A 15,869-nucleotide genomic window follows, 5' to 3' on the forward strand; every position below is an offset into this window, starting at 1 on the left:
ATTGGAATTCATGTTCTGGGCAGCTGAAGCAATTCTCCTTGCCCAACCCTTTCTAAAACAAGTGTATTTCAGAAATCTCTTGCAAAAGCTGGATTCATCTTCAATAGTGAGTGAAGAAGTGACTTTGCTTCTACGCTGGTGCTTCAGAAGAAATCTTGATCATACAGCACACAGTGAGTTCATTCCATCTCCACCAAGACGGAAATACTGTTTTGCACTTGCATGACACGCTTCATACTGTTTCACACTTGCATGAGCTAAAGAGGAGCTACTTGCTTTCCCAGCTAACAGCACAGTGTATCTGCTTTTTATGTCAGGAGTTGTGATTGACAGAATGATGGATTTTCATACCTTTGCATTAGGTACCCCAAACTGGAGATGAAGCTCCTTCAACACCAAATAACAACCTAACTTTTGTCCTATGGTCACAACTTTAGACTTGCATTTGCTGCCAGCTCTCTTTGCAGGTCTGGCTGGAGATGGGCTCATCAGGAATGCTAAATGCTATACTTTTTCTTTTCTGGAAGTGTTGTAAAAAATGTCCTAATCATCATCTTTCACCACAGGCAGCTGTGCAATATCTCTGCAAGTAGCCCAAATACTTCATTGCACAACACCTGAGACATGGGATGCAACATTTGCTTACTTTTTAGGGAGAAGCAACTTCTTTAAGAGAAACTAAACAAACCTATCACTCATCTTTAAATAGATGTTAGGTATGCGTGACAGCAACACCCAGAGCTAGAAAAAATGATGAAGGAGCATATTTTATTTAAGCTCACAAGGTCATCAGCCGTATGACTCATGCATTCCTGATATCAAGGATTATTCCTTTGTTCCTTGATCAAGCTTTTCCGCTTAATGCATACCCAGAATACCGCAACAGTTGTTAAAACTATTAATAAACTATTGTTCTATGTGTTCCTTAAGGAAGTACTCACCTTTCCAACAAGGGCTGGAATATTCATCGAGTTAGTTGCAAATCCCATGCCAAACACCATAGCATCTTCCACACCAAGGAACTTGGCCACAAGTTTCTCTAGTTCTACATGTTTGTCTAGAGTGCCTGCAGAAATAAGCATAGGGAATCTTAAATCTCATTAAACTGTGAAAGTTACTAATTCTAAGGACATAAAACATACAAAAGAACAGGCTAGAAGTGTGTCATTAAGCTATACAACACTAAGTTCTAATTAAGGTTTTCCATTTGTATCTTGTGCATGTGGCATAATGCAAGAAAAAGCAAGGATGCAAACCAGCTATAACTAATGGTAACAAATACTGTTGCTGTTAAAGTAGCAAAGGAGTTGCTATAGGAAAAAGTTTCCTTTTTCCACAGCAACAACTTTTGACATAGTTTATTCTGAAGAGTAATTTTTTGCCTTTTTCTCCCCCTCCAATGAGGGTCAAAATACCTCCTTTTTATAGGAAATGTGGGACAAATGTCTTAGGCATTCTTGAGTTCTCTCTGGATGTGAAAGCAAAACCCGATGACAACAAAATTCTTCCATTTTTTCTTGGGTGTCTATGTATGTGTACAAAATCCTTAATTATGATTTTATGTGGATAGACAAACAAAAGTGTTCTCCATCTTTTTCTACTTTGGAAGATAAATCCATGCCACTCCATAATTGATGATAATTCTCCTCTTTCCTCCGTCTCAACAGTCAAACAGAAATGATAAGGCAACACTAGAGAGCCTACTTTAACACGTTACTTATCTAATATTAGTGCCTGGAGTCTCCGAACAAATAAGGCGCTCCAACTACCCAACAAAAGCAGTATCTTTCCTGCCCAGCTCACAGTGGAGGATGACAAGATACAGAAGGCAACAAACAAAAGAGTGGTGTTAAGAGATTGAGATAACAAATAACTTTGAACAGTAATGAATCATCTCAACTTGCCAGCTCTCTAGTCTTTGGTTGCCTGGCTGTGCATTGCAGGTACCAAGGCAGAAGGAACTCTTACAGGATGATCTGTGGGGAAGAAAAGAGAGTGGCCTGTGGATTCTGACAGAGCATTTCCCCTGTGAATAAGGTTGTAAGCAGGGAACAGAAGAAAAAATTAGGGAAGTGAATATCTCACCTCACTTGCGCTGCACAAATTGACGTCGCATAGGCAAAGTGAATTACAATTGATGGGAACAAGAAATCTGTGTTCACTGTGATGGACAAAGGGCAGATGAATGGAGGAAAGCAGAAGCTTGGCTAGAATGTCTTGACAAGAATGATGTGTCAGGAAGATGAGCTTACCTTCACCATGAAGGAAAGTTAATTAAAAAAAAAGTGGCAGCGGTACAGTTTCATCAACAGCACTAACTCAGCTGGTTACAGTGAGGTAGTGTTACTATTTTTTCTCATAAAATATCCAAGGTAAGGATATTCACTTGGAAAGGTATTCACTTGGAAACAGAATGTGAAAAATATCATGGAAGCAGGTAGCTCTCCAATAGCTAGGGAGGTAAGGAGCAAGGATCATGTAGCTTCTGGAAAAACCTGGATTACATGGACAGTAAAGAACAGTGGTGCCGTGAGTTTGCACAGAGCCTGCCTGGGTTCTGCTAGACCTGAGCCAACTCCAGTAGAACTTCAAGAACGTCCCTGCGTTCATTGTATCACATTGGCTGTAGACTGAGCTGGGTTGTCTCTGGCTCTGTGCTCTGATAAGTTAGGTAACATGATGTAGAAAATTTGGCTCTGCAGAACCTCCAGTAAATGTGATCTGACTCTGCATGAAGCTCTTTGAGTATGGCTACTTTTTGCATTTGTAGATGCTGAGATACACAAGGATATGTGCTGGCTCTGCACACAGCCACCGGTTAGTAGCCAAGCTCCATGAAATACAAAACCACATAGTGTTTCAGAGTTGAGCTGCTCACTGGAGATGTGTGTGAGAATCTATGTCTTAATTTGTCAGCCCAGTAGGTCTCAGGGTGTATTTCTAAGGTTAGTTCTAGTCTTCAACCTGGTTACAGCACTCATTGACAACTGAGGGTTCCAGCACGGTCAGCTGCCCTAGGGTTTCCTGAAGGTGATATTTTGTTGCTTGAGGGCTACTGGTACACAAAGAGAAGATGAAGTTTGAAATGGAAGCTTGAAGTCAAGCACACTATGGTCACAGCTTGAATTAGAAGGAGGTTTGTGAAAGCATGAGAAATAAGCAGTGTGTGCTTTGCAAGGCAGGCATTTTAAGGCATGACAAAATTGTCCCTGACTCTTCCAGGAGTAAATCTGACACTACTGGGGTGGAGTTAAATTGCTTTTTGGGGTTGCATCATATGTTTTCTGTTTTTACAAACAAGAAAAGCCTGACTCACTACAAATTATTCTGTTCAAGAATCTATTAGATGAACCAGAAAGGGACAGTATATTTTTGACCTATTTTTATTGATTTTGTGATGGCAAAGACGACATGTTCTGAAAGTGACTGATTGCTACTTGTTATTTACTAATCCTAACAGTGAATACAGGTGGTATTGTAAATCACTATTGCCTACAAATCCTGGAATACAAATTGGAGTCAACGGGGGTTCAGTTTACAAAACCAAAACCTGAATTACAAGGATTTGCAATGTGAGCCCTAGTTTTGAATTCCTTTAATTATAATGGCAATATCGGAGGTGGCAGGTGAGGTGTTGCAGAAGCAATACAACATGCATCGGTACTGACAGTGGGAGGTTCGTGACAGTGATACACATTGAGTAGAGCTGATAAAACATATGAGCTTGCATTTTTCCAGGTTTAAAGTAAAAAAGGTATATATTTAATAAATTATGCAATTATTCAATCAATATCAGGAGGTTTCTCCAGTATGGATCAGTCCTTGGACACCATATAAACTGCATCAATTATATCACTTTTCTCCACTGGAGGAAACAAGGGGTCAGATATGCTTTGCTGGAATGAGGTTTGTCCACCAGCGTTCCCAGCTGGTTGCCGTAACCACCCCAACAAGCATAAACAGCACTACCAGACAGATGCAAATTTGATCCAAAGGAACTTCCACCGGTACAAGCTGTTACATCTTAAACTATATAAGAAAGGCAGTAATTACACTGGTCCTCATTAAATACAACCTCAGCAGTGTCGAGTCAGGTTATCACAGCTCTTAAAATGTCTTGTATTGTGCTGGATTCAGACCAGCATCGTGATCTGGTGAATGAAAAACTATATACTAGATATAAATTTATTAATACACTGTATACACAGATACCTTCTATACTTCTCCTATATATACATGTTAGAATTTTTACGCATAGTCCACCTGCTCTGATTTTTATGCTGACTACTTTTGGGTTGACCTGAGAAATGAGGATACAACAAAATAATGTATGCCATCTTACTGGGAAAGATTTAAGACAAAAAGAAAAAGAGAAAGCTACCCGCATCTTTAAGAGACAAAATGGAATACTTTCTTTTGAGAGTTATTCCTCCCCGATGAACAGTTGTATGCAATAGAATACAACAGGTGTTACTGTGTTTCAAGATTGTACAGGTGTTATGGAAAGTAAAATCGAAGATCTTATCAAAAGTGGACTCTCACAATGTTAGCCACCTCCACAGATTCCCACGCTTTCCTCCTTTTCAAAATCTGATGACCCAGTTCCTTCCATTAACTTGCCACTGCACTCTGGGGACAGGGAACATGAAGTACACTGCGCTTTGGCAGGCTTTCATAGGCTTACCCATACTCTAGGGTTGAAAGTCACTGTCAGTCTGCTAGACAGATAAGGCTTGAAAACGCACTTCCACACAAGTTCATTATTTAGCTTTGAGACTTTCAAGCTTGGACAAGGTGGTTTATACCACTGGTCAGTCTGCCCAATACAGTCTTTCAGGTTCTTACGTGCTAACGACATGTACCGGTTAAACTGCCAACACTGGCAACAGTATTCTTTAACAGAACTTTTCGTTTGGAATTCTGAGACTCCAAGAAGACAAGAAAATACCAGGTCACTTCAAGTTAAACAAAAGTGGGAGGAATAAACTGATATAAGCAACAAGTCATTGAAAGAAAAAGAACAGATTACCATAAAAGACACTTCCACATATGAACAGCAGCTGGGAGTCCTATGGACCATTGATGTGATTCACCAAAGTGAGGAAGAACCATTACTCTATCAAAACGGTGGTTTGTCAGAGGTAGCCTTAGGAGGGCAAGAAACAGAACACAACACCTAACTTCCCTGCCACATTTGAAACTTACAGTCACAAACACTCTGTCAAGATATTTGTCAGAGATGAAAACATAATATTACTGAAACACATACACACTTTTACAAAAACAAGATAGGATGAGTTATTACCGGAAGGTTGAAGGAACAGAAGATGTAGAAAGTGCATTATTTTTTTACACCATTCTCGAGGAGTGAATGATGCAGATGGTATCACTGTCCTACAGAGCTCGCCACGAGAGCAAAGCCTAAACTTGTAGAATGATACATATTGGCAAGAGAGAAGGAGAGAAGCACACAGCAATGTTACGTACTTGTCTCATTTAACACTAGATGTGCATAAAAAAGCCCTAAAAGGAGTGGGTTTTGAGGGAGCATTTGCAAGAAAGAAAATGCTCAAGCTTTTTTAATGTTGCTGCCAGCTGATAGGACTTTCGTACCACAAAGATTCTGTGGGTGTCAGACATAATAATGTACCTGTGCAATTCACTGATTCTCAGAAAAGAGTAGATTCATTTTTAACGAAACTTCCAGTTTAATTTAGATCTTCCAGTTTTGTTTGCGTTTTTCCTTTATAAAAACACAAGGCTAAAATTTACAGTTTAAGTTCAGCCTCTTCATTCCAAAGCCTGGATTGTAGTATGTTGTGTCTAAATATTTACATGTACATAGGTAACATTATATGTTGGAGATACTTTAAGTTTCAAACAGGTCACACAACCCTTAGTTACTTATGATGCCTTCAGTTCCACCTGCCAGAAGACAGATTGTCCAGAGCTTAATCATGTTTTGCAAAGCATACTTTTGCAATGCTGGAATACCAGGAACAAACTCGACCCTTTGATCATAACTTAGATCAGTTATTTATGAAAGGGTAGGCATAAAAAGGAAAATGATGTTAGTAGGAGAGGACAAAGAAGGAAAATTCCTCTCATGAACTGTTTCCTAATTCATACCATACTCTATCAGAAAGTAGCCAAGATTATGAAATATATATATACACACACACTAATTCTCATTTATGTGGCTGTATTTCTCCTTAAGCTCCTACTTGGAAACTGTAAATTATAAGAACTTTAGTTCTTTATCTCTTTCTCCTAACTGAAAAATGGACCATTTATTTCTGTATTTGTACAGTACTGAGTTTAAAATGAGCCCTGGCCCTAATTAAAGCTTTGAAGTGTTATAAAAGAAAGAACAGCGAAATAACTCTTCACCTTGAAATGTTGCTACAAATTCATATTAGGGCTTAAAACCTAACAGAAGGAAGTGAAGGGGTCCAAGCTACTTCTGTACTTTAAACGTTGACACAGGTTTTCAGATCTGCTTTTTAGAAATCAGATCACAATCGATTATAAAAAAACCCTCAAACAAACAGAAAGCCCTACAACCAAGTGCAAGTTAGGCATTAAAAGGTAATCTCCTAACCACGCCCTCCAGAATGAATCACCCTGCAAGTGTTCTGTGCAGGCTCCGTCTTGTCTTTTGGTCCAAGGCATAATCACAGGAGAAGGATTTCAAAAGGCAGGAATCCTGCTTGGCTGCTTAGGTAGCAGTAATGATACATTTGCTCCTGTTACTCACGTATATCATCTCCATAAGGACTAATGGTGAGTTAGACAAATAGAGCATTGGAACTACTAGCTGCTCGTGTGACAGCCTTGTCACCGTCCAGGCCTTATCTTGAAAAAAGTGTAACATTACTGATTTTATTACCATCTGCAAGCAGCAGTCTTAAATAATCATTTGCGTATTTCTCTCCCTTAATAATTTAAAGTTACGTTGCTTAGAAAAGGCTGATAATAAACATAAGAATGAGAGGATGGGGGCAGACAAAAGGCTTGTGACCCTGCCTCCAACAGTAGCCAACTCCTACTCTAACCACTAAAATACATTGATTTGCATGGGAAAAAAGGACTTCACATTCAAGTTGTCATTCTTTTCACTATACAGAGGGAATACATGTTATTTCAAATTTATTTAAAATCCTATTTGTTAGTGTTTTTATTAAGCTAAAAAAAAACACTTTTGAAAGGAAGATTAAAATAAATAAAACATGTATAAAAATAGTACAGAGATTTTTTTGGTGGTATTTTATATGAAATACCCTATTGTTCTGAATACTCCAGCTACCTGAATAGCTGGTTTCCAGTTACTTAAATCCTTCAATATTTAAGAATTATTGCCTCAGACCCAATGTTCATTCCTGGAAAACAATACTTCCTGCTTTTTCATATCCTGATTGGTTTCTTGACTTATAATGAACTAGCCAAAGAAATAAAAAAAATTACTTCTTCTGCACCTGCAGAAGAGACTGCTGCTGACAAAAGCTGTTTTTATTTAAATTACACCCATGTTCAGTTTTGTCGGATATGGTAAGCACAGATCGGTCTGTATCCTCCCTTGGCATCTCACATATTTAATGCAGCATATCTTTTCCTCTGGCTTTGCTAAGTTTAACCTTGCCATTCTCAGATGCACTCAGAATACTCTTACCATTTGAGGTCCTATCATTCCTCCCAGCCTGGCCCTCTGACCAAGAGGGTCCTCATTCTACATCTCCAGCCGCTCTGAAATTTTCTGAAGGATCTTACTTATGCTTAAATTTTTGTTGCCAAGATCCTTCAGCGACTACTTCCACGCCACATATCACACAGACCTGAAAAGTTTTTCACCTCTAAGCAGACCATGATATCAGTGTTTTTTTGCTTCTGCCTACCATCTGCAAACACACACTTTCATGCGTCCACCCAAGCTACGGCTCTTAGAAGACATGTCCCAAGCATATGTGCAACTCTTGTTGATCTCCTTTAAAAAGACATTAAGAGAAGACACTTAATCTTAGTGTCCTCAAAGTCTGAAAACAGCCAGGTTACTGCTTCATTAGTTCCTTATATGCTACCTCTATTGTAAATACTGCCCAACTTTATAAAAAATATGAGTATGTGCACGTTTCCATTCAAGCAAAACTTGTACAATGATTTGCTAGTCCACAAGTCCAGTACTAATCATTTTACAGCAACGGCCATAGGCATATAAGTAATAATATAAATTAATACTAAACAACTAATAATATAAAATAATGCTAAATAACTAATATTAGATGCACCGCGTCACACAAAAGATCCCTTTTGCCCATAATCCTTCATCTGACCGTAGTCTTTTATCAATGTCCGGGGAAGAATGAAAGCAGGACAAACATATATATAGTAGTATCCCAGCTTCTAACTAGTTTCAGCATAAGGACATCCCGAATCAGATCATAGTTTTGGTATTTCTAGTAGCCATCAATGATCTCTCCCCTATATTCAGCCAGTGTCCCCTAGAACACAAAGGAGTGTAAAGTTTTAGCATCTGCAGCCTTCTTCGCAATGAGTTCCTTGGGTCTGCCAGCCTCCAGTGTGAAGAGCTGCCTCCTGTATCTAAACGGAAACCTTCTACCAGCTTCATATGATGCTCTGTAGATCTTGTAGTGGAAGAGACAATGAACAGCCAACCCTGACCACTCTTCCACACCACACATAATTTTGAAGATTTCTATACTTTCCACCTTTATGCTTTTTTTGAGCCAGATGATAGGCATTTCTGACAGCTGAGGACAGCTAGCTCAATAGTTCTTCACCCAGAAGCTGTTTGAGGCCTTTGATGATCCTTGTTGCCCTTCTCTGACACTTTCCAGTTCTGCTAAATGTTTTTGACCAGAAGTGCACAGAGTACTCATGATGACAGCAAACCACAGCTTTACGCAGTAGCATACTGAGGTTCGGGGGTTGGTTTTCTGTTCAGTTCCTGATAATTTCTAGTATTTGATTTGCTTTCTGACCACTGAAGAATAAGCTATTGCTTTCATGGAACTACCACTTATAACTCCAAGATCTTGCTCCTAAGGGATAATAGTTAGTTTCGTCTTAAAAAAAAGGAAAATATTTTTATTTCAGATTGAAAGTCCCACAAAAGCCTCAGGAATGTGCCTTAAATGACACTTTTATGCTAAGAAAGTGATTTATTATTATTGTAATTTGAAAAGAGCATGGAATTAAAAATGGAATTAAAAGCTTTAAATCTTTTTATGGAGGACAAATCTAGGAAGACCAGCCACTGTTTTTATCAGTTTCCTGTGCTTTTGTGCTTAAACAGAGATGTCTGTTCAAGTGGCATGTGCATTAGTATTTTAGAGAAAGCATGAGCAGGGCTTCACAGTTCTCACTGAAGTTGATTTCTGAGCTGTGTTTACTTAAGTTACTTTTCTGGGAATGTAGAATAAGTGTTTTACATTTAGTAAGGTTTAGCTTTGCTAAGTTTCCTTAATAAAACAGTTTTGTAAAACATCCAGATTAACTTCTTTTGAGAGTAAACTACCTGCAAAAACATTCTGATATGACAGCATTTCATATGCACTCCACAGCCTGGACAGTTATAAGAAGAATTTAGGCAGAAGACCACAAAGGACAATTTTATCATCATATATTCTTTCAAACATTGCTCACATTAATTTTATTTGTTTCTTCTTTGTTTTCCCCCCTCTCTGAAATCTTCTCAAAGTAGTGGAATGATCCTTCTCAAAAAGAGAGACCTGTCACTGCTTTGAGAGAGATCTTGGTAAAACCCTGAACATACCAGGCACTTAAATGCACATAAGCAGAACAGTACTTTCAAAGTCAATTAGCTTGAAATTATAAATACGTTCAAGTGCTGTCTTGGATTAAAACCCCACAGGCAATTTATAGCCTTGGCTTCTACAGCTCACTGCATTTTTACTTCAAACCACTTTAGCTCAGCCACACAATAACAATAAAAGTTTTGAAATGTTATCTGCCCAGGAACAAAACCATTCTGTTCTATTCTTGTAAGATGAAGATGGCAAATAATAATTAAAAAAGGTAAGATCTTTCATACAGACCCTTCCCTACCTCCCTCTTGAAAGTGTATGTGTATATATATATTTAACTCAGATAGAATTTTTCCAATCTGCTCAGTTGTGAACCAGAATAGAGAGAGTAAAGGAAAAAGAAAAGAGTGTCCACACTACTAGTAAGATGCTATTTTCCTTAGGTTGTTTATACAGCTCTTGGCAGTAGATGGGCTCCAACAGAGCCAGGGTCAATAAAGTAACCATTGCTCAGAATTGCCCAGTGGAGCAACCTCTCTCTCCACTGACTACGCAAGCACAAACTCTCTGTTAGCTGCCTAGGACAGAACGCTGTGACTGCTCATCTACACCATCTAAGTCAGGACTTAACACCCTGCTTTCCTATTTTAGCAAGTCTTGATGTTCAAGCGGCTCTCTGAAATTCACTCCCTACAAGACTGATCATGACAAGACTTACACAATGTTCTTTATTTGTAGCCCATTCTTGCATTGCGAAGAGTCTGAATGAAGTTCATGGGACTATTTGTTGTGAAAGCAGTTAGAATGAATCTAAAACTTTGCTCAATCTGTCAAGATAACTTTGAGTGCTGCACAGGAGTTCAGATGTAGAGAAAGTTCTAGAAATGTGTAGACATTGGCTCTCAAAACAGACCAGATGAAGTTAACTAATAAGATTTTTAGTATTTGACGACAGAATCAATCTTTTCATAAGGGTTTTTTTTTTTTTGAGAGTAAGTCAAAGTTATGCAAGTCTTCCATACAAAAAAAATCCATAAAAGATAAAGAATGAGGAACACAAGGCATATTCTTTGATGCACCTTAGATGACCAGTAATGGTGACCATTATTTTTTGTCTGGAAATGAGACTTTAAGTAAAAAATCCAAATGAAATACAATATTTTTTTCGTAAGATTTCTGGAGGAAAAAAGTTTGGTTTGAGAGATACAAAATGAAAAATTTTCAGGTTGCTGTATTGGGACAGGGGGGAGAGGGAGGAAGTCTATAAAAGACTTGTCCATGCTGGGAAGCCTACCTTTTTTTTACTTTTGATAACTCCCAAGAAAGATAAAACCTGAAAAGAAACCTCCCCTTGCATTTGTATGGCTCGAAATTGTTTTCTCTGAAATGCAGGCTGAATGCACCATTAAGAATGCAAGGTTTTGTGTAAAAATATACAACTGAAGATAACACTACATGCAGTCTACAAACCAAAAAAGCAGGCAAATCATAAAGGACATATCAACCAAAAAAGTCAGATGGAGCATTCCTGAATTTAGTCCCTAGAGGCACCCTAGCAATTTCTATGTTGTGTTCATTAATGTCTCATAAAACTTTACAATATATTCTTAGAACATGGGATTAAAACAAAATATGCAAAAGCTTATTTTACTAATCAGAACAATCTGTATGTGGTAACTGATATAAATCTGTGATGCAATTAAATATGCCCTAGAACAATTCTTGAAGTCTCAATGTTTATTTTACTTATTTTAAAAAATAAGTCTGTTATTTCCACCATTAAAACTCCTAGGCCACTATATGACACATTTGTGTTTGCTCTTCTGAAAATCAGTAACATTTTTCCTAAAAAAAACCTCCTTATGTGATAATGACTAAAACACAGCATCACTTTCAATAGTGAAGCAAGTAATTGTTGATGCGACTGAAATTCTTTAAGCATACAATTCCTTCAAGATATCTGTAAGAAAAAGCATATATGTAGAGAAACTTTGATGGCCATATAGCTGTTTACTCACCCATTTCCTGTCTGGTACTGCAGATTCCTGTCCCATATTTTTGTAACTCTTTGGTCACAGTTTTCAAAGCATTAACATCCGTTTCTGCAAAGCCGAGGTAGTTATAAGAACCCATATTGATTACATTCTTGATAGTCCTTCCTGTAAACCTATAATTAAAGCAAATTTTAAAGAATAGTGCCACTTTCCCTCCAACCTCAAACAAAAACAAAAGAAAAAAACCCCACATTTTCCCACTAAATTTTGTTCCACTGTCAAATTCCTATTTTGGAATTCACAATCCTCATACTTTAACATCCCAAAAGTTTTTCCAGCCTTTCTCTTTTCCTGACTAAATACTGCTTCTTGCTCAGAATGTTTTCCAGATTCCAAGCCGTAGATGGCAATATACTGGTATTAGGTGAAAGGGTGCTTTTATGGATTTAAATAAACAAACCTAGGACTTTATTTAAGAAACAACTTATAGACACTATTTTTTCAAGCAAATTGCCAACAGCTTCCTCAAAGTCATCAGTGTTCACACATACACAGAAATTAAACATGAGGAAAATGTTGTGGGAAACACTATGATACATTCTCAATAAGCTGAAATATAATCAACTTATACATTGTCTATGTGGTGAATCTCCATATCTATTTAATTCAGTAACAGTTGCGATAGGCTGAAATCTTCAAGCTCACTATGTAAGTAAGAAGCCACATTTTTGCAATGCAAGGAATTATGATCTAAATCCTAACCAAGGAATACAACAAATTTCACTGTAATATTCTGACTAAAGGTCTGTTGTTATAAATGAAGCGTAAGAAGTCTTTCTTGTGCTGACACAGCCACACAAAACCCATTTGTGACAGAGTTCAGCCTCTCCCATACTGCATTTCCAAGCAATATTCAGAAGAAAGGGGCCAGATTGTCAGCATGGTACTGATTTCAGAAGAAAATATGCTGATGTATATTAGTTGAAGATTTAGGCATGAGGGGCTAGATGCAACTTTCTGTGCTTGCAGATGTATTTTTACCAAGCTGACAGCTGCAGACTGTAAGCTGACTCACCTAAACGTCCAGTTGTAATCATCCGTAACACGTTCCATGAGGTCAAACTGTGGCCCTGGGACACTGCAAATTGGACGATTCCAGTTATCCCGTATTCTCATATAGAGGTTTCTGGTGTAAAAGTTCTCAAAATCTTGATAAAGTGGCACAAAATCCTGGTTTGAAAACATGCATAGGGTTATGTTCCTAGGAAAATGTCTGCTTCTGTACCCAAGTCATTCTCATTAAAAAGGAAAACTTGATTCATTAGTAAACGGAGAGCTACAACAGCCACATGTTCCTGTCTCACAAACAACTGCAATCAGCAAATATTTTACCTTAATTCCCCTGAAATACAGTGATAACTTTTTTAGAGGGTGGGGTGGGGGTTTTTTTGTTGTTTTTTGTTTGTTTTGTTTTCTTTAAAATGGTCAACAAGTTGGCCTTATTCTCCAGTCCAACATTTGGAGAGTTGGAAACAGAAGAACTCATGATTCTTTCACTTGGAGAAACCAAATGCTTCAAACTGAGCATCTTGCTATGTGTGGAGCAGATTGTAAAACTAGGATAAACAACTCATTATATTTCATGAAATGTTGGATACATTAAAGCTAGTGCAATGTAATTGATCCAGGCATTATTGGCCTAGACTGGACATGCAAACAGCCAGTTAAGACAACTAGTTTGGTTGACAATTCATTTCTATCTATGGATTTTACTAGGAAATTAAATTAAAAGAAAGGTATGGAATCTAAACAAAGTTTTATATGAAACAGCAATATAGCTATATTAGACATTGGATAGAATAATTTGATAAAAGAACATGGCATGTAGTTACCTATGTGGGAGACTGGAAAATTAAATGAACAAGTAATCCACAGTGAATGGCAAAAAGATTTAACTGGCATGTCTGGAATCAAAATAGCTCAACAAATGGCCAAATAATGAACTGAATTGAAAAGGATATTCCATGAGAACACTGATAAAAAGACTGCACGATGATATTTCATTAAGTAGTGCATGCATCTTTGAAAAACCAAAACAGGAAACAATTTCAGGAATTTTATTTGTAAGAGAAACAGTAACGCTATTCACATTTTTCCTCCATTATGCCAAGTGTTATTGTAAATGATGACTCAACCTGCACAGAGAAGGAGGAGCAATAAAAAAAATCTAAACAAAATTAGAAGGCAATTGAGCTTGCTGAGGTGCAAGTTTCACTTGGAACTATGCAGGATGAAAAAATTTCTAAGTCAGGACTCACAAGAGTTCAGGATACATTCACTTTGTGCTGGGACAGTGATTCCTGAGTGCTCTGTGACCAGCAGTTCAGCAAACATAAGTCAGCAATTACAAAGATGTTAGCACTGCCTATTGCTATGAAGGACAAAGAAAGACAGCCAGACGGGACAAAGAAAAATTGGGGTTTACGAGATTTGGAGAGATGATATATTCAGCAATAAGGCATTTCTGAGTTTTCTTTTTCTGTGGATTGACCTAATACACTGAGATTCTATTTTGCTGAGAGTATTCTGACACTCTTAGAACAAGGTGAACTTCTGTCTGGGTGAAAATTATGATTTTACACATATATGGGTACGTATTCACACACGTGTTTAACTATATTGCAGTGTGTATCATTCCTCTCATCCTTAGGCAATGTTCTTCTCTAAGATGAAAGCTGTCTGCCTTGTTACTTTGGTAGGTTATTGTACATAACTTTCAAGCAGGGGAAAACTCAGCTTTGGATACATAATGTCTTTTTCATACATACTTTTTGTTGTTCTCTCTCTGCAGCAATGTTACGTTTTTCTAGTCCCCAGGCTCTCATAAAGTCTCGCAGGTAGCCAAATACTGTTCCCACTCCAAAACCCAGGAAAGTAAGAACCGCAACATACATTGGTGCCTGTTCAAAGTGCTCAATAGTTGTTTTTCTGTACAGAGTTCCATTTGATATGCCATTCTTCTGAAAATACAGAACAGAAACTTGTGATTAACACATTTCATATCATCAAAGCTCAGACCTTAGACCTCGAGGCAAATCTTTTTCTCTAATATGTCACAAATTAGGAGAGGCATCTAGACCTCACACCGCATCAGCTGATGCAACCTATACCTGAAGAGAAGGACCTTTAACACTGCAGTTGTCACTGACCACTACAAGTATCTTTCATTTTCTCTCCTCTCCACAAATGTCCTCAGTTGCAGGTGTCTTCAACACCACTCCCTTGTCTATGTTGAAACACGTGAAACTTATGAAAGATTGGCAACATATTATTGTGTAATTGGACAATTATTTCAAAGGTGATTAAATGGAAACCACAATACTTTGTTCTTGCAAGACAGAGCTATAAAAAGGGAAGGGCAGCATCAAAAACTCACCTACACTGTGCCTGACTCTGCTTCTGGAAGTCTTGTGTAACCCATTGCAGCAGCTAACCTATATACAGCAGATCCTGTCTAAAATAGGGCACCTTTACCATGATGTTCTTCAGATCTGAGGAAGTATCCAAACCAGCTATGATCCCAGCCTTATATTTCTGTTCTGATTTCCCAAATGCTTTTAATCATATTTTCAGTGACCTCTCCGATACTTCTAGGGGTACTTTAAAAAAAAAAAAAAAAAAGGGTGTGGGGAAGGATACACACACAGATACCCTGCTTGTTGGAATTAGTGACCCTATTGTGAGCAACTTCTCGCAATTTACAACCATGTGTGGACACAATATTCTAAAATTTCCATTTTCAAATTAAAGAAGCTAACTTTTTCTGTTGCAATCTTCTCAAACCAACTTATGTTCAATAGGCTTATCAGATTATTCTTTGAAAGAGAGGTAACTCCCTTATTTCTGCAAAATGTGATAGCATTTACAGATACTGTCCAGTAACAGTGAATCTGCCAATTCAAAAATAAAAAAATGTAATCCAGAAAAAATAGTGCCCTCTGTAAAAAAAAGAAAAAAGACACAAGACATATATTTTGAGCCTATTATAAAGCAAGACTACCAACACATGAAGAAATACCATTAATATATTTCT

General features: G+C 37.7%; 1 protein-coding gene across 1 annotated transcript in view; it reads right to left on the reverse strand.

The window, feature by feature from the left end:
• The window catches only part of SPTLC3 (serine palmitoyltransferase, long chain base subunit 3), a 51,001-nt gene extending 36,211 nt beyond the window's left edge, over positions 1-14,790 (reverse strand). Inside the window, exons 1-4 of the mRNA XM_009709844.1 lie at positions 14,605-14,790; positions 12,852-13,006; positions 11,801-11,949; positions 942-1,066 (exon numbers count right to left, since the gene is read on the reverse strand). Coding sequence (XP_009708146.1) covers positions 942-1,066; positions 11,801-11,949; positions 12,852-13,006; positions 14,605-14,730 — 555 coding nt within the window. The 5' untranslated portion in view covers positions 14,731-14,790. The remainder of the gene's footprint in view (positions 1-941; positions 1,067-11,800; positions 11,950-12,851; positions 13,007-14,604) is intronic.
• Positions 14,791-15,869: the final 1,079 nt, after the last annotated feature.

This window comes from Cariama cristata, unplaced genomic scaffold (assembly GCF_000690535.1).
Source record: "Cariama cristata isolate BGI_N322 unplaced genomic scaffold, ASM69053v1 scaffold1250, whole genome shotgun sequence".
Lineage (NCBI taxonomy): Eukaryota > Metazoa > Chordata > Aves > Cariamiformes > Cariamidae > Cariama > Cariama cristata.